At 40.4% G+C, this 24,281-nt stretch overlaps 1 protein-coding gene and 1 long non-coding RNA gene across 2 annotated transcripts in view; one reads left to right on the top strand and one right to left on the bottom strand.

Moving 5' to 3' along the window:
* cacna1ba (calcium channel, voltage-dependent, N type, alpha 1B subunit, a) overlaps positions 1 to 24,281 on the top strand; it is a 138,720-nt gene that overhangs the window by 32,099 nt on the left and 82,340 nt on the right. The window contains exons 4-6 of the mRNA XM_062384871.1: positions 10,074 to 10,165; positions 10,666 to 10,818; positions 12,400 to 12,587. Of these exons, the coding sequence (XP_062240855.1) occupies positions 10,074 to 10,165; positions 10,666 to 10,818; positions 12,400 to 12,587 (433 nt within the window). The remainder of the gene's footprint in view (positions 1 to 10,073; positions 10,166 to 10,665; positions 10,819 to 12,399; positions 12,588 to 24,281) is intronic.
* On the bottom strand, positions 22,210 to 23,881 carry LOC133945082 (uncharacterized). Its single transcript, XR_009916842.1, has 4 exons — positions 23,766 to 23,881; positions 22,966 to 23,111; positions 22,455 to 22,723; positions 22,210 to 22,283 (listed from the first exon to the last, which is right to left on the bottom strand). It is a non-coding gene; the product is annotated as an uncharacterized LOC133945082 (long non-coding RNA).

The following is a 24,281-nucleotide window of genomic DNA, read 5'->3' as shown; positions in this document are numbered from 1 at the left end:
TATCTTTTGTCTGGGACACTAAGTACACCCACCACAAAGCACCCCAAGTTGCAGCCACACCCACTTTGTGTTCTGTTACTTTAACCGCCGGCCTTCTATCAGTGATCCAATTCATTTTAATTTCTTTTCAGTTTCTCCTTCAATTCGTCTGATTTTAAAAGATAATATTAAGGCAGTTGAATTGAATTATTTTGTAGAATAGTATTTCACTGCTAAACTGTACATGTATTGATATAAACGTCTTCATGTTTTTTTAAGAGGAGTGTAGTCTTTCTTTGAGCCAGTGCTTTTCTTCTGGCTGTTTGTGTGAGATGAGATCAGTGGAGCCTCCTTTGTTACTATGGCGACATCTCCAGTCATCTCCACTGTGGTTTCCCCTCACCAAGCGTCCCCCCCCCCCCCCCCCGTTTCACTCGTTCTCTCTGTCTCGTCATTTGTTGGCTTTGTATCCTTCCCACCCTCCCTGTTCTCCTCTTCTCGTCATCACGTCTTCTCCTCTACTTTTCTATCAGATTCACAGCTTGAGTAAAGGGAAGACAAAGGTGTAAAAGTGATTTGTGATCATCATGAGGCACAAACCACAATTACAAGGAATTATCAAGTGTACAGTCAGATGAGGTGAATACACTCTTCTATCAGCCCCACCCAACCGGTACCAGTCCAACTTCCGAACCCATCACCCCCGGGTTCTTGTCACGTGTCACTCAAAGTGCAGTCAGCCAATCGGGTGGCTGTGGCTGAGGGGTAGAGTGGTCGTATTCCAACCTGAAGGTCGGCAGTTCGATCCCCAGTCTGACCCATCTGCAAGCCGAAGTGTCCTTGGGCAAGATACTGAACCCTGAATGGCCCCCCATAGAATAACAAAGTGCTGCGAATAGATGTACTGTATGAATGTGTGTGTGAATGGGTGAATGTAAAACTGTACTTTCAAGCGCTTTGAGTGGTCATCAAGTCTATATAAATAAAAAAACATTTACCATTACCAATCAGCAAGCTCTGCCGTATGGCTCCAACAGGCTTCAGGTGATAGGTCTGGTTGCGTGTCACTTTGTTCGACTTTAAACCACTGATATATCATCTTAGGGGGACCAATACCTCAATTAGAATCCCAGAAGAGTTTAAAATATGGGCCTTTAACCAAAGCTTCAGATGAGTATTCAGGGGTATAAAAGAAAAGTGCAGTTAGGGCACAGCAACAGATGCACTGTTAATCTGATTTGTCACAGAGTCTGAACCCTAGAGCTCCCTCTCTTCGCCATCATGCTGCTCAGGGATGATATTTTCTTAGGCTGGAGCCAACTCCAAGTATAGTGCTGTCATGAATATTCAACTGAATTTGGAATTTCAGGGTCAGTCAGAAGACAGAAAGCAGCACTGAGTGTTCAGCTCTGCTCAAATCAAAACACAACATCAGGCTAGATGGGCTTTTCCCCCTGTGCGAATAAACATTTCACTCACTGTTCAGTGTCCGAAACTGATGGTCAAACGGTTCAATCCACCAGCTGGACCAAGACACGGCCACACGTTATTACTCACAACAAACAAGGACCATGCCAGATCTATACAGTATATACAGATTTGTGATACTGTACATTTCTATATTGGTCAATAAATGCAATCATGTTTCCAGAAATTGAACTGAAAATGGACTGTGGGTGGCAACTGCTCAGATCTCAGCATCAAGTCTGTCACAAGAGCTTCTCTGTGCCTCCACGCTGCCATACAAATAAGTATTGTGTAACTATGGGAACAAAAGACAGAAGAGTGTTGCACTGTGAGGTTAACTCAGTGCTGGAGTTTGCTCTGAGATCAACTAAAGGCCATCAGCTATAGTGGCCGCTGGTGTTTGAGCTAGCAAGTGACTAATTGGCCATTGTGGAAATAACAGTAATGCTATATCATCCAATATGTGAATGATGGAGGTGACATGTATGGCACTGTAAATCTGTGACAACAGGAAGGTAGGTGAAATGGTGTTTTTGGTCTCCTCCACTTGGGACTTCTTATTCAAACATATGTCCCATCTGTAGTTTGTGTCTATTGCTCTTTGTGTCTCTTATACTATTGGCTGAATAGAGTTAGGGGTCTTTCTCTTTCTTTGTTGAGCCATAAGCTTATCCTGGTATATATATCAACTCACTCTGCTGTATATGCTGAATAAAGGGTGAATCAGTTTCTGGACATTCTTTATATCAAGTGTACATAGGTTCTCAAAGGACGATGAGGATGAAATGCATCACAACAAACATTGACCCACTCAAACCCACTACATCATGTGGACTCCATTGAAATGTAAAGAGTTACAACAGTTAAAGTTATAGATCACCCAAAAATGATAATTCACTCATTATCTACACTCCCTTATGCCAATGGAGGGTTGAGTGAAGTGTTTGAGTCCACAAAATACTGCTGGAGTGTCAGGGGTAAACAGTATTGCAGCCGAATGCAATACAACTGAAGATAGTACAGACTTATCTTTAGATGCTATAAAACTACAGAAAAAACACATAATATGTCTCACAATTCTCGTATGGTGTCATACGAGTGTCCGGAAGCCAGAGACAGTCATATTCAACTCCAAACGGAGTCATTTACACATTTAAAGCCTAAATGCCTGTTGATATCTTCCGGCTAGTTGCATTAAGGGATCGTCGGAAATGTTAACGTCCGCTAGCTTAACTTCTTCTGGGGGACTTTTAGGCGTGTGTGGTGTCATCCAAGTGTCCGCAGGACCGACAATCATATTCGACTCAAACCCAGGCCATTTACAGCGTGTTTTAAGCCTAAAAGTCCACCAGGACTTAGGGCTGGGCGATATGGCCTATAACAAATATTGCAATTTTTGTAGGCTATATCGCGATACACAATATATATCTCGATATTTTCCAGACTCGCTGACGTTAGGCTTTCCACTGAAGGTGAACACTTGTGTGAGTGTAAAGTTCAAGTCGCTCTCACCACAGACACATACACACACACACACACACACACACACACACACACACACACACACATACATGTTCACTTTCGCTGGAGTGATGGCTTTCACTTTCAACATTTGTAAACTGATTCGTTCGGTTCAGCGTTCATCAACTCTCTGGGACTTACTTTCTTTCTCTCTCTCCGTGTTCTCTTCCCTCCTCTCCTGATACAAAAATACGCATGCAGGCAGGAGAGTTTTCAGGATGGACGGGGGTGAGAGCTGTCTGCTGTGAGAGGGGCATGAGAAGAGAGAAGCGAAACTCTAAAAGAATTCATGCTGCTTAAAACATTCTCGTTACAATTTACACTCGATGGTCACGATATATATATATATATATATAGTCATTTTATACATCTCACACAGAACAAGCCGAGATACATTGAGAATATTCAATATATCGCCCACTCCCCTAAGAGCCTACCGAAACATTTGACAAAAAAACAGCCATAAACATCCGAATACAGTGAGCCTGAACGGTCTTACCTCCAATATAATGATTTTTACTAATAACAGGTCGGGGGTATGGTGACGGTAAGGTTCAGATTGAGTAAATGTGAAATACATATCGTCTGGGAAACTTTTTCCAGATCTATGCACGGGGATCTAAAGCTAACCTGTGCAGCTGCTGATGCATGGTCACTCACTCTTTGCAGTAATATTGCGTGTTTGGAATCTGATTGTATACAGCTTCTGGCTTGTGGTAGAAACCCTTGTAATGTATGGTTAGATCTAGTCTGACTCTTCAAAATGTAGCCTGTTCTAGTGGCTCTGTTAATGCTCAAGTGGTTGCCACTTCATTTTCTGTTGGTGCTTCATCACATTCAAAGCATTCTATTGTCAAAACACTGGTTTGCTGTGAATCAGCCACAGGATATGCAATCTATTTATCATAAAAATGAACATCATTCTGTTTGATGTAAGAAAATACTGCACAGGATTTGCGTATTCTAGGCATGTTTTATGGCCGTATCAGTTTTAAAGATGGCAGAATAAAAAGACAGTGATGCTGAAATTTAAATAAACATAGAAGTTAAATCATTTATTTTTTTAATATTTAAGGGATCCATTTTGCCATTAGCAGGCTCGTGATTTTGATTTAGGGCTCTACCGGAATTGCTTTACATACTGTTATGCTAAAAATTAGCATAACGCATCTTTTTAGTTTACAGTGCTGCAGCACTTCTTTTAACTTGGACCGCTCCGCATCTGCTTTGATTAATCAGCTGCCATACTCATTTGTAACTTGTCGGGTTTTTACAGTGTGTGATAGATGCCATGCCCCTTACCAAGAATCTTCCTAATCAGCTGTAAATACTGCTCTAACCATGGTTATAGTGGCATTGGTTCTGCCGTACCAGTTGAGAATCTAGCCAGGCCACCCCCTGATTCCGCCATAGTTTTTACTCTTCTACTCAAATCATCTATTCATAGGACTGACATTTTTTTGTAACACCTCTGAAATTGTCTTGGGCTTTTTATTAATTTATCTGCAGAGCACTAGGCCTTTCTAGGTTTTTATCAGACACATAGTTGAGTGATGTTTCCTGTTTCATTCATCTTGTCTAAATGTATATGTGATCTGCACTTATTTTATTCATTTTTTTGTATACTGTTCACGCAAACTTAACTTGTGTCATTGTTACTGTTCTGCTCGGTCTTGTCAAAAAAGGGAATAGGCAGTTTGAAGTTATTTGTGACACAGGGACAACTTCAGGTCAAGTTTCTGAACAACTACAGATGACTTGTGCACATGCTAGCCTTCTGGGAACAGAGCAGCACTAATAAGTCACTATAACTTAGACTTTTCTTGTATTTCCCCTGTACAGTGACATTTACCTCCCCCTAGAGTTTTATTCTCAGGGTTGTACATCATTTCATTCAATAAAGAGCTAGTGGAGAGAGACTGAAAACCATGGCTGCTCTCCGGAGCACCTTGTAAACTGGCAGACTAGGTTAAATAAATATGGATGATGCTACAAAGCGAATAGGCTTTGCTCCTGAGAGCAAATCCACTGAATGCAGTGATTCCATGTAAATTAACTGACTGCTGTGTCACATCCTGGTGTGTTTTTTTAGAAAGGCTGATGGAATAATAACATATTCTGACATCCATTATGCTTATATTGAGTCCCTTTGTGACATAATCCATGATCCGGAACAAAAGTGTCAGAAAAAAAAATTAATGCACTAAAAGGTCAAGTTTATTAAATAAATTCCCTGATCAGGGCATTTGCTGTTGGAGCCCCAATAATGTGGAACAGTCTACCCTTTGAGAACAGACAAGTGACATCTTACCTCAGATGACTTCTATGAATGTTTGACATATGAGATGTTGAATGCAAGCTATTTAAAAAGTAAACAAACAGTGAATGACCCAAATGCATGTTCATGTAGGCTCAGGGCGTGTGCCAACTCACTGTCCGCTCTTTGTCTCAACTGCCTTTTTAAACCTGAAATCCATTAAGAACTAATTGCAGAGGGTTTAATAAGCGCTGGCTGTCAGCCAAACAGTCGACTACTCATTTAAGTCCAGTACTTTATTACATTATATTTTTATATTTATTGGATTAACAAGTTGTGATATGCTATACATGCTAAATTTATGATAACTGGCCTCAGCTTCAGAACAATATGAACATGATGAGTGTGTGTGTGGGTTTGTGTGTGTGTGTGTGTGTGGGTGCGTGTGCGTGTGCGTGTGTGTGCAATGTGTGTATGCTCAGCTCACGGGTGTGTTCAGCAGTAGAGGGCGGAGGGTAGTACTCGTGTGTGTTTGTAAAATACATCAAGAGGTGCACTGATTGCACAAAAGAAAAAAACACACATTTGCACTCTGTATGCCAATCTAAGCTAAGATAACCTAACTGGCTGCAGGATGTAGCTTCAACCTCAGACACAACAGAGGTATGGGTATAAAAAATAATTACATTTATTGCGAACTGTCCGTTCAAAGGATCATTTTTATAGTTCTGAAGATGAAAATATCTCACCATGCACACCAGTGGTTTGGTTATAACATAATCATCATATCGATCTTTACTAACTGATCATCATCTAGTACAGTTAGTCAGAGCTCTGCTGTGTTGCTGTGTCAGACTGGAGTAGTGTGGCCCCTGTGGTTTTCAGTGTAAATAAAAACAGTCTCAGATTTGGGTGTGGAGGAAAATGAATCTGTTCATCATGAAGAGATGCAGTGAAAAATGGATCTTTATAGCCAATACAAGACAGGGAGTTGCATGCAGTACACAGCAGCTGTCAGGAAGGCTCGATATTTGTAGCACACAGGGGAAGTGGACACGACAATAACGTCACAAACATTGGTCCATTTATATAATGAGTGTCAACTCACAGGTGTTCAGTTGTTCAGGTTTCTCCCTCTTTCTCATACGTTTGTATGGTTTGGCCTTTTAGTCTAATGAGACATATTCTTCAGTCTGGTTCCAAGACAGCCTCTAGACAGTCTCATCCTTTAAACCTTAATAGCCAGACAGTAAAAATTAACTCTGACTTTGACCTAATCATAAAGCTTATATTATATTAAAGCTTGCATATTATGATAGGTAACACCAGTCATCGTCCATCTACTTTATAATTTCATATTTTTTCCTCTTCTAAAACAAAAAGGGAATAAAATTATGTATTCAAAAGAGGAAGAGGATGACCATCATTAGAGTCCATATACAGTATATCCAGGAGAATTTGAGGTGTTAACACAGCAGAGGATCCCCAGCTGGACTTACTGCGAGCGATTGGGGGTGTTTTGTGTCGTTGGTTCTTTGTAAAGCTCTGCAGCACTTTCTCATGCTCTCTCTCTCTCTGGGTGTGTCGGTGACCCATCAAATCATCCATAAAGTTTTTACTGCTTTACTGAAACCTGTAGCAGCTGACATATAGTTAATTGACTTCTGTGGGAAGTTATCATTGTTATTATCAATACATTATTAGCTGTATGTTAATTTGTTGTATTAGAAATTAAAATGTCTAAGTTTTCTGTACTTAGAATTCTTTATTATTTCTTATCTCAAACCGTAAATAGTATTTACTTCTTGCACAGTATTCTTTACAATCTTTGCAAGCTGAAGGCTCCCAAATCTGTTGTTGTAGAGATACAACATGTAGAACGAAAAAATTACATCACCTTCTACATGTAGGCGACCTTGTGCAATTCACTCAATTTACCTTGTTTTGTCTTCAGAGTCCGTGAATGGTGGTGCCCCACTTTCTCAAGTATGAACAATTTCATTGTGTAGTAAACTGAGGGATTTAGTTGAGTGTACACAGGGCTTGTGAGTAAAAGAGAAAGGGAGGGAGGAGAGATCATGATGTAAGAGGGTGATTTATCCTCCTCACACCAAGATGTGTGATACCTGCATGTGTATTCTATGTGCACAGACTAATTCTCCTCCAACTCGTTCGGTCTTTGTTTCTGCAGATAGTGTTGAGGCAGAAGATTTCAGTGGAATAATTACCTTTGTCTCCTTGTACCTTTGCAAATGTGGCCATTATAAAAAAAAAGCGTAACCGTTAAAATGTTTCCCACTGTACATTAAGGCCTCAATATAAACATGTCCGACATCTGCTGTTAAGCTGACTTTTTCATGGCTGACTTCCTAACTTCTGGCTATTGTCTCTGCTTGAGCGATGTAAGTGTCTCCGCCCTTTCTGGCTTGTGAACACTCCTTAGTGATTGACAAGTATGTGAGTGAATTAGTGCAAATGCAATGACCGGTTGTGTTTAGAACAGTCGTGAAAAGGCCACAGATACCTGCTTGTCCAGACAACCTTAGTTACTGATGGCTATATGGACATAAAGGATTTCAACATGTAAGATAGAAAGTGTTTCGGAAACGACTTACCCACCCTACCTATCATGAATTTAATCAATCAAATCAAATTTAACTTATGTACAGGTTCTGTTTCCACTTTAGGGGTGAGTTCCCTGAATAGGAAGTGTTTTAACCATCTTCATGTTGTATTTCAGAAAGTCTAGTGTAGATTTAGTCTCAAAGGGATGCGACTATGGAATGTAACATAGTACATCACAGTAAACATGTAAATTAATAAATTAGGAGGTAAAGATTTGAGGTGTTGAAGTTGTCAAGACAGCTTGTGCTGATAAGAGCCGACGCTGTCCATGTGCAGTAAACAAAATCAAGGGATATTTGCAGCGAAATTAGTGAGTTACGTCCTGTCTCTGCCTGCTGCACCACCCCACCCCTGGTTCCTGTGGAGGATTTGTTGTGAAAAAACACAACGCCCCCGTTGTGTTTTTTCTCGTCTGAAAGGCAAACTGCGGAGAAGTGCGGACGTAATTTCCCTCGCAGGGCATGCTATACAGTGGAAACCAAAACTAGTCAACTAGTCAAAATGTATCATACTACTTAAAGTCCCCAGTGGATAAAAGCTTACCATCGCCCGAACATTACAATTGTGTGTGCATGTGTGCAGTGTGTGTGTACGTCGGCCTGGTTATGTGTGTGCAGTGTGAATATGAGACGTATAACATGAACGGCCATCTGCCGCTGGAATCACTCACTCCAGTGTGGTGCTGCTGGTCGTTCCCTGTGGAGCAGCTGGAGGAAGAACAGAGAAGGTTTCAAGCTTAGCGTATTACTGCGCATCCATCGCTCCTCACGTTCTTCATTCACATCTTCTCCCTCACCCTCCTCCTTTCCATGCCTTCTCTCTATCTTAAGATGCTCCTTATCGTCTCCACTCCTCACTCCTTTCTATCTTAATATGAATCCCCATTAGAGGCCTCTTTTCACTTCTCTTTCTCTTCCCACATCTTCTGTTATGCCTCCTTTTTCTCCTCATCCCTGCTTCCTCTCCTGACTTGTTTTCTTTTGCCACCTCTGTCATGATAAAGTGAGTGTTGAAAGCGTAATTGTACCCGTTTCAATTTCAACACTCACTCTGCTTCTCCTTTTATTATGCCATTCTTCTTACCCACAGTTTCTACCCTATAGTCTTACCTTCAATCCACGATCACTCCTTCTGGTTTGTACCCTTTTCAAGCTACTTATTCCCTCTATCATCTTCCTCTCTTTTTCTTCTCCATGCCTCTTTTCACTCCACGTAGGCTTTATATTGTGTTTAAAATGTTCATACCTCCTCTGATCATCCTCTACTCACCACCCTGTCCTCTGCCGTCGTTTGCTGCTATCGTTGTTTGATACTTTCACCATGATGTAAGGTCACATTTCATTAATGTTTATGCAAATTTAAAAAAGTCTTTATTTAAAGATATATTTTTATTGAAACTTTGAAACTAACTCTTCTCTGAGTCATAAATTAGTTTAATCAAATCTGACTGACATGCACACAGTAGCTGTATCTCAAAGTCTAGGATTGGGGCCTTAATACACAGCATAGACCATTGACCATAAAGGCTCAACTGAAAAGACACAGTTTGTTCAACGGAGGATTTATCTGATGAAGTCTGTTACATCAAATTTACTGATACATTTGAAAATGTAATCCTTGAACTTCTTTTTCTTTTTTGTTTGGGGAGCTGCTATCATACGATCCGTCTTCAAATATGAAGGATGCAGCCCCTGAATTGGGACTCAGCTATTGCCAATATACAGGACTATTTAAAGATTGTTGAATGAAATTTGCTCCAGCAGAGATCAACTGTGGGCCTACAAATAACCTGGATGAAAATGCTGTGCTTAGATTTAGGATCCGATCAGTTTTGGGATCCTTTTCTCACAATCAGGTTTTATTGCCAAGCAGATTTACATTTACACATATACAAGGAATTTGCTGTAGTGTATTTGTGTAAGTATAAATGTAAAAAATATAACAAATAGGATACAAAAATAAAATACTATAAGCACCAGGGGAGGCAGTGTGCAATATCTACAGTTTGTCTGTTATTTGCCACAGGAAGTTAAAGTACCAAAGTGTCACCCCCTGATTCTATGTTTAACCATCCTTTTCCAATTACAAATCAATCAAATGAAACCACTTTAACCTGTCACTTCCTGTTTTGCTGCATGCACCTACAAATGAGTAAATGTAAATGTACATGGTTGGTTACTGCCAAGCTGCTGTAACCTAGACTCCATGCTTGTTGTGTTTGCAGGATCCTGGCCACAGTGGGGGCTGATTTTGACCTGAGAACACTGAGAGCTGTGAGAGTTCTGCGGCCTCTCAAACTGGTCTCTGGCATTCCAAGTAAGTCAACCCAACAGCTAAGCATTTTTTTTTCATCACAGTTAGTGTAATGATTGAAACTTATAATAATAAAGCACTTTGCAAGATACCAGAAACACTATCAGAGTCAGGCTGTGGTTAGCTTGGCTTAGCATAAAGACAGGGAAACAGTTTAATCACATTTGAGTAGAAAATGTAAAAGTGACAGATTTTTTGTTAGGTGGTGAAACTCTTTAATGGTAAAGAACAGCCAGGTGCAGTCTTCATCACCACAATGAGGTTTACAAATGTGATGCCAACATCTCCGCTCAGAAACTAAAACCAAATTCAGGATACACAAAAGATGACTAATTATATAAGATGTGTGTTTACCAACAAGTTCCAGATACAGAGTAAATATCCTTCTCATTCTCTCCACATATTTCTGGCCTCTCACCAGTAACGGCAAAACAAACATTATAAAAAAAACAGTACAATTGTCTCCATGTGTTTTAAAGCATACTGTTCTTATCTTGCCTCAGGCCTTCAGGTGGTATTGAAGTCCATTATGAAAGCCATGGTACCTCTGCTGCAGATTGGCCTGCTGCTCTTCTTTGCCATTCTCATGTTCGCCATCATCGGCCTTGACTTCTACATGGGCAAGTTCCATCACACCTGCATCAGGATAGACACAGGTAAGCAGGAGGAGCAGACTTCAAGCAATTTCTAAGTTTTATCAAGGCAGGTGTTGGTAGAGCTTTGATCATCGACATGAAATGACCAGGACATTGGGCTAATGGAGGCATTTTAATGAATTATATAGTGACTTTGAACTTGATAAATTTGTTCATTGTACTCCAACTGCCAAAAACTCTTCTACTTCTCCTCTAATGTCAGATAACACTTTGAGGTTTCTGCAAAGTGTGAACTATGTAAACCAAATTTAAAAGGCTTCTGTAAATCCTGTTGCCTCACAGCGGTGTTCTGGGTTCAAACCCTGTGGTGTTTGCATGCACTCCCTGTACTTGTGTGGGTTTCCTCCTTGTACGCAAACATCTCCCCAAAATCCAAAGACATGCTGGTTAATTGTAGACTCTAAATTGTCTGTAATTACGAGTGTGAAACGATTGTTTGCCTTAATGTGTCCGCCCTGAGATAAAATGCTCATGGTGTACTGCACCTCTCGCTCTTTTGTTTTCTCCGCTGCATCACACATCTTGAGAGCCGCTGGTAAATGAAAAACTGCAATTGAATTGAGGCTGAGTAAATTCTGTACACAGCTTCCAAAAAGATGGGAAAAGACCAGCTTACTATATATTATTTGGTGTAAATAACAATCACACAATGAAGATCTTAGAGACCTAAATTATTTGCAATTAAAGTAAAAAACTATATTGTTCAGTCAAATGAATCTCGGTCGGTAAGTCCTGATAATTTGAATCCTGATATGTGATTTATTTTCAAATAGAGCCAGTGTTACTTACTTAGTGGATTGCAGGAATAACCTTTGTTCATTCTATGTTTAGTTTATTTGCACTGTAAAGTATTACTAAATAATATAAATGTATCTTTTATTTTTCATGGGTTACAGGGTTTTGTTGATAATATGTTGTTCTTAGGGAGTAGTTTTTTTAAGATGGATTAACTAAAAGCTCAAATCTCAGAATTTAAGATCAGTTAACTAACTCCAAATCTAGAGCACATGCAGGGTATGAATCGCTCCTCTGCTGCTTCTTAATAATGTTTAACCTCCAAAGGGGTTTACAATCTGTACAATTGCAGCTAGTTAGTAGCATACCGCACTCTTTGTTCTTACACCATTTTAAGGTCTATGAAAAAACACCTTTAAAATGTAGGCAAAAATGTGCAACGGTTGTTTTATGTACAAAGTAGACAGACTAAAATATATTGACACTGTGACGAAATATAATGACAACAATAGGTAAGATGTTGAGCAGCTGCCTTCGTACCATGAAGCGTTGTGAGAGACCACATACCCAAATGGCAAAATTTAGCAAGTCCAACGGTCCATGAATGCATCTTGGACACAATTGAGTTCAATTGTACTGAATTCTGCTGCAACAAAGTTTACCCCTGAAACTCCAGAAGTGTGTTGAGGACTCCCACACTTCACCAGTCCCTCAATCAGCATATTGTGGAGTAGAAAATGAGTGAATTTTATTTTTATGTTTCAGTGAACTATCCCTTTTACATTAATGATACTTTCCGAAACACTGAATGTGAATCCATATAAATCTTCGTGTCTTCGGCTTTAGGTGAGCAGACAGATAAGTTCCCCTGTGGCCTGGAGGCTCCGGCGAGAACCTGTGGAAACGGCACCTCCTGTAAGGATGACTGGATCGGACCCAACTATGGCATCACCAACTTTGACAACATCCTCTTTGCTATTCTCACCGTTTTCCAGTGCATCACCATGGAGGGATGGGTGGAGATCCTCTACTACGTAAGTCCACTAACAGGAAACATATGTGGGCCTTCATGTTCTCTGTAAAGGGTTTGGTTTAAGATAGTAACTTCTGGACTGTTCAAAACGACTACCGACGACTCACTGCACAATTCTCTGATTTGCTCAGTTTTTCATATATTTTTTTTTTCTTTAGCACTGATGGCAGATTTTCCTGGTTATAGAAACTGTCAATCAGAGCTTTGTGGGCAGGATAAGGAATGGGCACACCAGTTTTATATACATAGCCAACTAGCATCATCAGTTATTAAAAGGGAAAGAAAAACTTACATCAAAGTGACTTTCAGGCTGTCGTACGTCAACTTTCAAAAATAACCTCTCTTAAATTTGGCCTGTATTTTATATAAATACATTATATTTGTACAACCTTGTATCATGTAGCAGAGCAGGTTGTAATTTTAAAAAGAGGACATAGTTGGAAATAGAAATAGTTTCTGATAGTACCAAAAAATGTCCCACTGTATTTGAACAAAGCTAGTAAATCATATAGTTATTATTAAAATTCAATTATATTTTTATTATTTACAATACCAGGCATCATCTAATTCCAGAAAGCTTTTATGAGTTGTGTTAAGGTCATTATTTATACACACTAACTGCACACCCCTTCTATCTAAATGTGAAAGTGTCGAAGACACTGATCACCAAATTATTCAACCAGTGCGATTCAGAATGGTTGGGTGTAAATATATGTAAATGGATGAATGACAGTAAGATGTTAATGCTCTGAACTGGAATCATGTGTATTCTGACGGTGCTTCTATAAGCAGCACCTCTCTATTACGCATACACTGAAACACCGATAAAGAATCATAGGGGACATTTTCGGGATTAGAATCTTGCAAGGCCACCTCAGCAATATAACCCCCTTCCCTCCGACCTGCTCTATGTCCTAAGTCAAAGTCACCCATGTCAAATGTTTTGACGAAAGCAAATGCAGTTCTTAGCTGTGTCTCAATTCTCCACCATGTGGAACCGTTCGTATCACGCTTCAACTTAACTGAACAGCTAAAGGTACACATGGTAAAAAAAACGAGGGGCATTAAAACTTTCTCTTCATGCCCAACTTCAGCTATGTTGCTAGGCAACAGCAATAAGGGCAGGACAAGCCTGTGTATCACAGACATTCTCTGTAGACCAGACCTTCCCCTTTCAGATGGGCCTTCGCCGTCATTTCAGCTCAGAAAGGAGGATATCTTTGTGGGCCAGGTTGATTGTGTCCTCCGAATTATGCATCTCCTGAATTACACTTGGTTAATGCCCACCTGAAATGCAGATAATTTAGTTTCCAGTGTAGCCATGACTTTCATTGGCATTACATATACATATATATGCCATTAATGTTATGTTTTACCTTCTCAGTCTTTTGTCTCAAATGTGTTTGAATAAGCATTTTGTTAAAAGTGTGGCCTTTGGATACCAACATCTTGGGAGGGACGTCACCCAGCCCAAACTGAAACATTGATATATATTGTTATTATAATAATTGTAATTTACACCACTGTGAATGTATAGGCTTGTTTGTCCTGTGCATTGACGCTGAGACACTGAGCGTTTCTTCCTGATTGCTCCTTCCCCTCCCAGCCTTCCTCGGGGGATGATTAGAGGCAAGCACAAGAGCTTGTGGAGTATGACTCACACAGAGCTCCCATTAGGACCACAGCACCGCCACCCTACTGCTTGCATGAAACAAATCACAGCTCTCCTCTATTTGCAAGAGTCAGAATCATATCATGCCAGGGAAATTATGCAATAGGCTAAATTATTAAACAGCTGTAGTGGGAAAATACTCTGTGTTTAGCTGTGTGAGAATCTCCTGGTGTGGGGCTTGAGGAGGGCAACAGAAACAGAGTAAGAAAGAAAGAGAGGAGGGAGGTAGAAAGAGTTTACTAATGGTTTTGTTGCTGACAACAAGAAGATTGTTTTCCTAGGCAGGTAAGATACAGAGGATGCTGTTTTGCGTCTCTTATGTCAAACACAGTAATTTTTCCCCAAAAGCAGTCACACAGGAACATGGACAGCTGGACAGAGCTAGAACAGGACTGAGAGCAGATGCAGGTGCTTTGAGTAATTTTGCCAACATTCATGTTCTCAGACACTACTTGTTTTAGTAATTATATTTATTTATTAGCTCTTCAGAACTTCTTGCCTCACCATAGAGCTTATTGTCAGTGCAAGATTCCGCATATTCCCACTGTTGATTTAGAGAAAAAGTGTATGTTAGTGTAACTCGCTGAAGCCACCCTGTTCACCCGGGGGCAGCTAAACAAGCTGTAAACATGTCCCACAGCTGATGCTGCTTCACATTAAACGGTTGACTTTTATTGTGAAGCAACAGGAAATGTCACTGAGGTTAGAGTGGATGTTTCTACAAAACAAGACATAGTTGTCTGCAGCATTTGTGTCTGGGGATCACAAGTCTGGGTACACAAGCAGAGGCAGCCAAAATGAGCTGTTAGATAAATTACTGGAGTTGACAGGCTCTTACTGTGGTTTGAGAGAGCCGGCACCAGGGTTTCCCACAGTGCATACACTGTTCATCCTGGTAAAAAATGTATAAGTTGCCTACTGGCCTAAGAATGGTGAAAAACCAAGTCATAATGTGAATTGACATGAACATGAACATTACTTTTAAACAATTCTCTGGACCAATACAGTAGGATAAAAGACACAAAATCAGAGTTGCTCATGATTATTTCATCACAACGAGAGACCTCTTTCACATTACACATGGTTATTTTTCCATTTTAGACTGTATCTATAACACACATAATCTTATATCTTAATTGATAAACAGCAATTTGAAGTTGTGCTGGAAATGGATCTGAACCACTCAATAAATACAAACACAAAAAGGCTCAAAGCTTTGAAGGATTAAATTATGTACACATGAATATGAATATAAACGTGAATGTAATAACAGAAGTTGAGGATCTTCCTGGTTATCTTGATTCCAGTTTCACTTTCTGATCGTCTTGACTCCCACCATGTTGACCACAATTTAAGACCTTTGCTTCATCACTATTAGCTGCTCATATCATTCACAAGATGGATGTTCCCAATTTGGCTGAGGTGTTTATCTAGAATTAGATAAATTAGGTTAAATCAAAATATGAGAATACACTAATTCAACAATTTTGGAGTCTCAGGTGTTTCACCTGTGTTGCAGCCAAATCCAATACAATTTAAATAACTGTATATACATTTTTCAATCTTAAAAAAACAACAGAAAAATTACATAAAATGCATGCGGCTCTGGAGGAGGATACCAAAGGACGTTTATGGATTTGGCTGCAGTGCTGTTTACCACTGAAACTCAAAAAGATATTTTTTAGACCTAAACCTGTAACACTTTCGTAGATGAGTGAATTTTCATTGTGAGGTGAACTATCCCTTTACAATCACCCCCTTCCTTCAACATTAACCTGCTCTTTTTCCAGTGCTCTGCACTGACAGACTGGTTATGTCCTCTGGCCAGTCAGGCATAGGTTGCTGTTTTGGCTGATTTTTAGGGCCCGAGCACCGAAATCGGTGTGAGGCCCTATTGAATTCTTAAGGATTTTTATTAGGGCCCGAGCACCGAATGGTGAGAGGCCCTATTGAAATTGAAAGGATTATTAGGGCCCGAGCACCGAAATCGGTGGGAGGCCCTATTGAAATTGAAATGATTATTATTATTATTAGGGCCCGAGCACCGAAATCGGTGGGAGGCCCTATTGAAATTGAAATGATTATTATTATTAGGGCCCGAGCACCGAAGTCGGTGGGAGGCCCTATTGAAATTGAAATGATTATTATTATTATTATTATTATTTTTCTCTTGCGCAAATGAATTCGAAGGCGGCGAAAATGTACATATTCTGGAGTATTTTGAAAAGGGCGTGGCAAAATGGCTCAAGAGCGCCACCTACGGAAAAGCCCCTCATTTAGCATTCACCGATCCTCAAAAAAAACAAAGATTATTGTGTATCATGACTAGATGCACAAAAAAGTCCATCAGTGCATTGTGAAAAACGGAAGCCCGCCAGTTTGACTTTAGTGGCCATTTTGGTCATATTCCATATTTTTTCTTTGATGTACTTGTCGTACAGCTTTCATCAGATCAACTTCAAATTTAGACGATCGTCATCACAACAAATTGGAGATCTAAAGTTATTGAAGGATTACGTTTTAGGAAAACCGTCTGACCGTGGTGTGGCGTTAAAGTTTGATGAAACGCCATCAAAACACAAGCTTCCATATTTCAGACATATTTTGTCCAATTGAGTCCAAACTAGACACATACGACAAGAGTCGCCACCAGAAGACATCGGTGCAGAAATTGTGACTTACAATCACAGCGCCCCCTGGTGGCAACAGGAAATGTCTTGTTTTTGGTACGTGTTATGTTTTTATGTACTACTCAGACAGCTTTCATCAGATCAACTTAAAAATTAGATGAGACTCTACAAAACAAGATGAAGATCTAAAGTTATCAATTTTTAAACTTTTCATCATACCGTGTGACCGTGGTGAGGTCTCAAAGTTCGACTAAACGCCAATATAAGCGAGCTTCTGTAACTTAGACATATTTTGCCAATCGACTCCAAACTACACATATAAGACAAGAGTCGCGACCGGAAGACATCTACCTAGAAATCATGACTTAAAAGGAAAGCGCCCCCTGGTGGCATCAGGAAATGTCTTGTTTTTGTACATCGTGCGCTTTGATTTATTTGTCGGAGAGCTTTCATCACATCAATTTAAAATTTAGACGGGTGGCATCACAACAAGATGGAGATCTAAAGTTATCAAAGAAACAACTTTTCGACACACCGTCTGACTGTGGCGGGGCGTCAAATCAGCTCACCATGACACACGAAAATGCTTAAAGGGGACATATTCGCTTTAAAGGGGACATATTATTTCCATTTCACCACAGTTGATATGGTTCCTTGGGGTCTTAATGAAATGTCTGTAAAATATTTTGGTAAAAATACCCCAAGGATAATTTAAAACAGCACCTTTTTACTCTGTCTAAAACAGACCTCCTCAGATCAACCTGTTTTGAAGGCCCCGCCCCCCTCTCACCCCGCCCCCATCTTACCCCACCCCCTTTCACCCCTCTCATCCCTCCCCCTTCTCACCCCTCCCCCCTCTCATGGAGGTGTAGGACATGTGCTTGAATGTGTTCTCACTACAGAATGCATTCAACATCTATAGGGCAGATTATGGGCCTCGTGAAAATGTACGTATTCTGGGGTATTTGGAAATGGGTGTGGCAAAATGGCTCAACAGCGCCACCAACGGTGCTTTCCCTCATTTACGGAGAAACACCTCATTTAGCATTCACTGATCCGCACGAAATTGAAGACAGTTGTGTATCATCACCAGATGCACAAAAAACGCGCTCAGAGCAATTTGAAAAACGCAACAGGAACCCCGCCATTTTCGATTTGGACCATATTCCATGTTTTTTATTTTCAAGTACTTCTTGGAGAGCTTTCATCAGATCAACTGAACATTTAGACGAGTGTCATCACAACAAGATGGAGATCTAAAGTTATTGAAAGATCAATTTTTCGCCACACCTATGACCGTGGCGAGGCGTCAAAATGTGACTAAACGCCATCAAAACACAAGCTTCTGTATCTTGGACATATTTGGTCCAATCAAGTTCAAACGCTGAGACGAGCGCTTGGTCATCGAACGTTCTCTCTTCCCCGACCGCAACAGACTTGAAATTGCCTGTGCTCGACCACTTTTCCCCCAATTTAAAGCTGTCTGGTGCCGCACAACATATTTGATAATACAGGTTATAAAGTTATATATATATATATATATATATATAGTCATACAATATATATAAAAACTATAGTTTGTTGCATTTATTAAATAATAGAACGACAATAAAGACAACTGTTGACATTTAACTGCTATTTTTACCTGTTACAAAATAGGAAAACACCAAACTCTGACCATGGCGTGGAGTCAAAGTCTGATCACACGCCATCAAAACATGGGCATCTGTATCTTGGACATATTTGGTCCAATCAACTCCAAACTAGACATGTAAGACAAGAGTCCCGGCCTGATGACATCTACACAGATATCATGACTTGAAATCACAGCGCCCCCTGGTGGCTACAGGAAGTGACATGTTTTATATTTTGATGAACTGCTCCTGGTTCACAATATACAGCTCAAATGACCTCAGTAAAGTCATTGGATCAAGGTCAGAATTGTGACATTTCCTCAAACCATGTAAACATTGATGTTTGGCGAAGGATCATCCTTCGCCAGACGAGGCGATGTTTTCATAAGTCCACTGTGCATTGTCCTATTACTACCACACTTCTGTCACATGATAATAGTACAAGCCTGAACAGCTCTGTGTGTCAATATTTCCTCATTGTAATAGCGCCACCTACTGATTCGCCAGGAAACAGGAAGTACTTTGTTAATCCACTCTGCATTATCCAACTGGCTCCAAACTACTGATCTATAATCACAATACTGATCTGAACAGCTCCACATATAAATATTAGTTCAGGGTCATAGCGCCACCTACTAATCAGTGTGAAAATTACGTTGTGGTAAAATTGTCCAATTGACACAAAATTGCTCACGCTATATCAGAGCGGCTACTTGAACAGATCTATATGTCTGTGTGTAATAATAGTGATGGCGCCACCTACTGGCAAACCTACTGCCGCAGAGCGCAAAATGGATGCAACGCGGAGACATGCGCTTGGTCATCGATCGCTCTCTCCACCAACCGCAACAGGCTTCAACGTGCGGGTGCTCGGGTTTTCTGCCCCTATTAAATGAGCGGTGGTCAGTCACATTGTTAGCGAATTGATAGCTTGACCTAGTCTGAAGCTTAAACATTATAATGGACAACATGGTGGCTACCTAAAAGCCAAATCATCTTGATCGCCCCCTGGTGGCTGGCTGCTGTAAAGGTTATAAACACCAACTCCTTCATGTAAGCAGAGGGTGCATGGTACTGGTAGGACATCACTACCATGGTTCCATTCCCAGATCAATACTGTGCAGTTGGTCGCTCCAAATATTGTTCTTAAGCAGAGTTCAGATGCTGGATAATTTGGCTTCATTTCTAGATAGTTGGATAAAGTGAAGACACTTTGTCCATCTTTATATACTGTATATCGTCTGAAGTAAGTGGTGTAGTCTTTCAATGTAGTTTTAAGGCACATTAGTTATATAGTTATACCACTTCCTAGGCGGGTGCATGAAATGTGTGTGCTGTACTCTGTATCAGATGCACAGATGATCTGCTCTTGTGTGAAGGGTAGTATTTGTTCTTCCTACCAAGAACATCTGCCATTATACTATTAATCAAGGAACCCTGGTCCCAGTAATGAATCCCCTGGTTGGCCAGTCAACAATGTAGCAATCGATCCATGTGGATTCTAAATGCATGCAGACCATTGTTCATGGTTTTATCCAAATACGTGCTTCCCTTCCTTCACACAAGACGAGTCCTCATTTAGTTTGACCTGAGACTCAGATAGCTGTGAACAAAAATGTATTCTAAATTCAGCCTCAGTTAAAATTATATTGCATCAGACTGCATTAGAAGAAGAATTTACCTATGTTCTGGGATGATTACGATTAGCTCTTGCATGAACAGGACTAAGGATCTTTATTTCCTACAGTATTCAATTCAATTTTATCGTATAGCACCACATTTTTTCAACTAACAACAGTTCTTTGACTGAGTATTGTGTTACATACTAATAAGTCTTATTCTATTATCTTGGCAGGCTTTGTGTTTTGCTCTTTGCAATCCCATGCCTCATCCATAGGAGAGGACAGTGCAGTGTCGCCAGAAGGGGGTGAGAAGGGGGGCTCCCAAATGGAACGGACAAGGGGGGGACGGGGGATCCACTGTATAAAGCAGTGGTTCTCAAACTGTGTTGCGCGCCCCACGATGCATAAACTTATATTATAGCCGAACCAATGTTTTAACGTCCGCATCTCTTTAACGGCGGAACAGTAAACAAATCGCTCTTTTGCCGTAGCCGGCAACCCGAGGATCTGAATCCGTGGGCGGCTCTTCAGCTCCTCTGCAGTGGATCCCTGAACAGTGTTGTGCCCAAAGATATATATAAACACTAGATGTCTCGTCCGCGTTGCCAGCTAATGGAGTCGAACGTCCGCACATGGCGGCTATCTTGCCACAGGCTACTCGCTCAGCCATAACATTGTGTTGGTAGTGGAACATGTACTTTTTAATTAACTATAACTTGCTCAATTTTCAACCGATTTTTAAACGGATTGGTTTGTTATAAACGCTGGAGCTGTAGTTATGACACTGCATACTTATTAATAATTATGTTATGTTCTAAAAAATAGAATAATGTCCTTAAAAATAGGTACAAGATTTCCCTCTACAAATGAGATGTATTCTTATGATTAATTATAATTATAACCATGGGTTTTCATATGGAAATATCATTAAACAGAACAGATAGGGGCAATAAATACACACATGCACAAGGTTTTTATGTTAAATCAATATATAGGCTACTTAAACTCAAAATACACAATGGCAACATGAGATATATGTATACGTTTATAATAGCAATATTACTAATATAATACAATAATTTGAATTATCACATGTTTAGTTTAAACAAGTAATAATTCAAATTATTGTATTATATTAGTAACATTCTTTTTATAAAAGTGACATTTATTTGCAGTAAAAAAAAAGGTGTAAGATTTCCATTTACAAATATACATAAAGAAATGCTGCATGTTGAAAATTCCCACCCTCTAGAGAGAACTAGACTACTTTGGAGGTATACAGATGGAGGACCGACATAACAAATTACTAAAAAAACAGTGAAATCAATTGAAAATCTATAATATTTACTAACCTCTGAAGAGGCTGGTGATATATGCCTAAAACGCTGATATGATATGATAATGGTGATTCTTAGGTGAGTCGCATCAAGTTTGTGAACATTATTTTTTCTATTGATTGATTGATTGATTGTACCGGCTGTGGTGATCGGATCTTGAAATGGTTTACATCAATGAAATCAGAAAAATCATAGCTTTCTATCGATATGTTATGCTTTAGTACCTAGCTGTACGTCTGTAAATAACAATGTTTGACGCTGATCTGTAAAACAGCGCAGGGAACCAAAAGTGTGGTGCAAAGATCAGTTCTGTAAAACCGTGGTAACATTTGGCTAATGCCCTTTGAAAAGGACTGTTTTATTGAGCTGCTGTCGCATGTTGTTGCTCTGTAAGTTCAGTGTAGTAATTTTAGCGATGTGGTGTAGCCTTATTTTAAAAAACACTGACACAACTAATGTCAGCAGCGTATGGTGGTGGCTGTCTATGCCATACTGCGTGTCGACGATGTGCTCCCCAAGCACAAACACATCCTCTGACCCGATCCTCTTCCGTACAATGTACATGACCTCCAGCAGTTTGATGGGCCGTGATCGTCCGAAAGTCGATGAAGCCTGGTGAATGACCCACTCTGCTGCCCTGACGACCTTCACTGTGCCCTCTGATGGAATCACCAGGCCTCCATTGTTTCTTAGAGACAACAGGTGGTAGCTCTGGTCCACCTCTGCCGTGCAGCCTCTGTCACCAGGCTGGCACGGCAGACATCACAGGACAGCTTCTTCAGAGCCCGTCGCACACCAAGTCCTGAAATTTGAGTTGGATAATAATATCATAACTTATAATAATAATAAATAATAAGCGTGGAGAAATAAAGGGGACATTTCTCTTTTTGGACTATCGTCAGATTGTTTTCCCACAGATTTGACTATTGGCTCTATCGGTTATAGGCAAAATTGACATTCAATCAGCCTTTACCGGAAATGTACACAAGAGCGTTGTCCACAAGACCATCGAAGCGGATGGGAAGGTAGCTGTGGTCATGTACTAAGGCAGGAATGTCAGCAAACGGGGATGGAAGATCTTCTTCTCCTCCTGCTGCAAAGGACATATCTACAGCCGATAGGCTTGTAGAGGTGTCGATGACCGCTGGTAGGGACTCTGTCTCATCCTGCGCTGTCACATTGCCTCGGCATGGTTTAACAACTACTTGAACTGGCTGGCATTAGGGTTGTTATTCCAGCCACCTTAAAAAAACAAGATATACAAGTATATTACACAGATATTCAATATATGATATAATATAAAATGTTTGATGCTTGAAAAAAAAAAAACTAGCCACCCCTGAATGATCTTTCCAAATAAATTAAGTTGAATGACATTTTCAAACAATTCAGAAAAAAAAAACATATGGACCAACCAACTGAAAACAATATAAGCTTTGTGTCACCAAGTGTTGCGGTTGGTAAATAAAATTTATGAACACTACCGGATGCTCTGATGGAGTTAAAGAGCAGTTCCAAGTGGTCCTTGCTGAATCTGTAGGTCAAGACATATCGCTGTCCTTCAATCAGCACAGGAACCATCGCCAGCAACGTGTCAATGTTTATGATGTAGCCCAGGACAGAGAGGAACCTTCAAAAGCAAATATTGTATTACTATGATGATTCTGCCAAAACAGGACACAAGAAAGCAGGGAATGCAAACTAATAGTATAGGCTGAAAATAGTGAATGCTCCCAGTGCAGCACTTCTCAAGGCAGACACAAATCCACATTTCAAACAATTCACTTCATTGCCATGGGGGGGGGGGGGGGGGGGGGGGGGGGGGTTGGGGGGTTAAAACTGACTAGTTTGCATCCCTAACCTTAAAAGTAACACAGAATTGGGCCTGGGGATATGAGTCAAAGACAGATGGGGGGTCCACTGGCAATAAAGTCAGCAATTTCCTGTAGAAATCATAATGCAAGATGTTTTTTAAAAAACACCCCAATTTGAAATCATGTGAAACCTCAGTTAAATCATGTGCACCTTAAGTTATATTGAAAAGAAAGAACAATTCTGCCTCTCCTATAAATATAAAATTACCCAGTACTAGCCTAGCCTAGCCGTGGTACACAACTAAGCTGCGCGATTAAGTCGTTTTTCGGAGAGAAAAGCTGCGATTTCAACATGTTCAAGCATCCAGAACTATAACCACATTAATAACGTTTGTAAGAAACCAAACCATTTGTAAATCCGTCAAGATTTCAGAGAGATAAGAGTATAAGTGTTTGAGCAGATCACTGACCCTCCCTCAGGTACCACAGATCCTTCCAGAAAGCCTGCCTGTGGCAAGATGGCCGCCAGTGATGACGTTCTAGACTCCGCCGGAAGACATCTAGTCTTTATATATATCTATGGTTGTGCCTGTCGCGCATATTTTTCGCTGACGGACAGCACACACACAGGCCCCAGGGCTCCGCCCCCGCCCTGCTCACTCTCTCAGAGACACACACAGTGAGATCATAGCTCGTTCACAGCCAGTGACAGTCAGGGACAAACAAGAGAGGGTGTTCAAAAACCAAGTTGAAAGAAAGCACGATGACGCCTGGTTCACAGTCAATGTGGTAGGACATGAGGAGAGACCAGTGTGTTAATGTGTAAATAATTCAGAACTTCAAATTAAAAACCATGGCCCAGGGCGCAAATCCATGTAGAATCTCCACTGCCAGTCTACTCCGTAATATCATTTTGGTTGAGTCACAGCAGAAAACTCCGCTTCGCACAGATATTGCTGTCGGAAATGGCAACAGAGTTTTTAGTG

The sequence above is a fragment of the Platichthys flesus genome, chromosome 3, assembly GCF_949316205.1.
Source record: "Platichthys flesus chromosome 3, fPlaFle2.1, whole genome shotgun sequence".
Taxonomy (NCBI): Eukaryota; Metazoa; Chordata; class Actinopteri; order Pleuronectiformes; family Pleuronectidae; genus Platichthys; species Platichthys flesus.
Note: the sequence above shows the minus strand (reverse complement) of the source record. Positions and strands in the feature narration are given on the sequence as shown.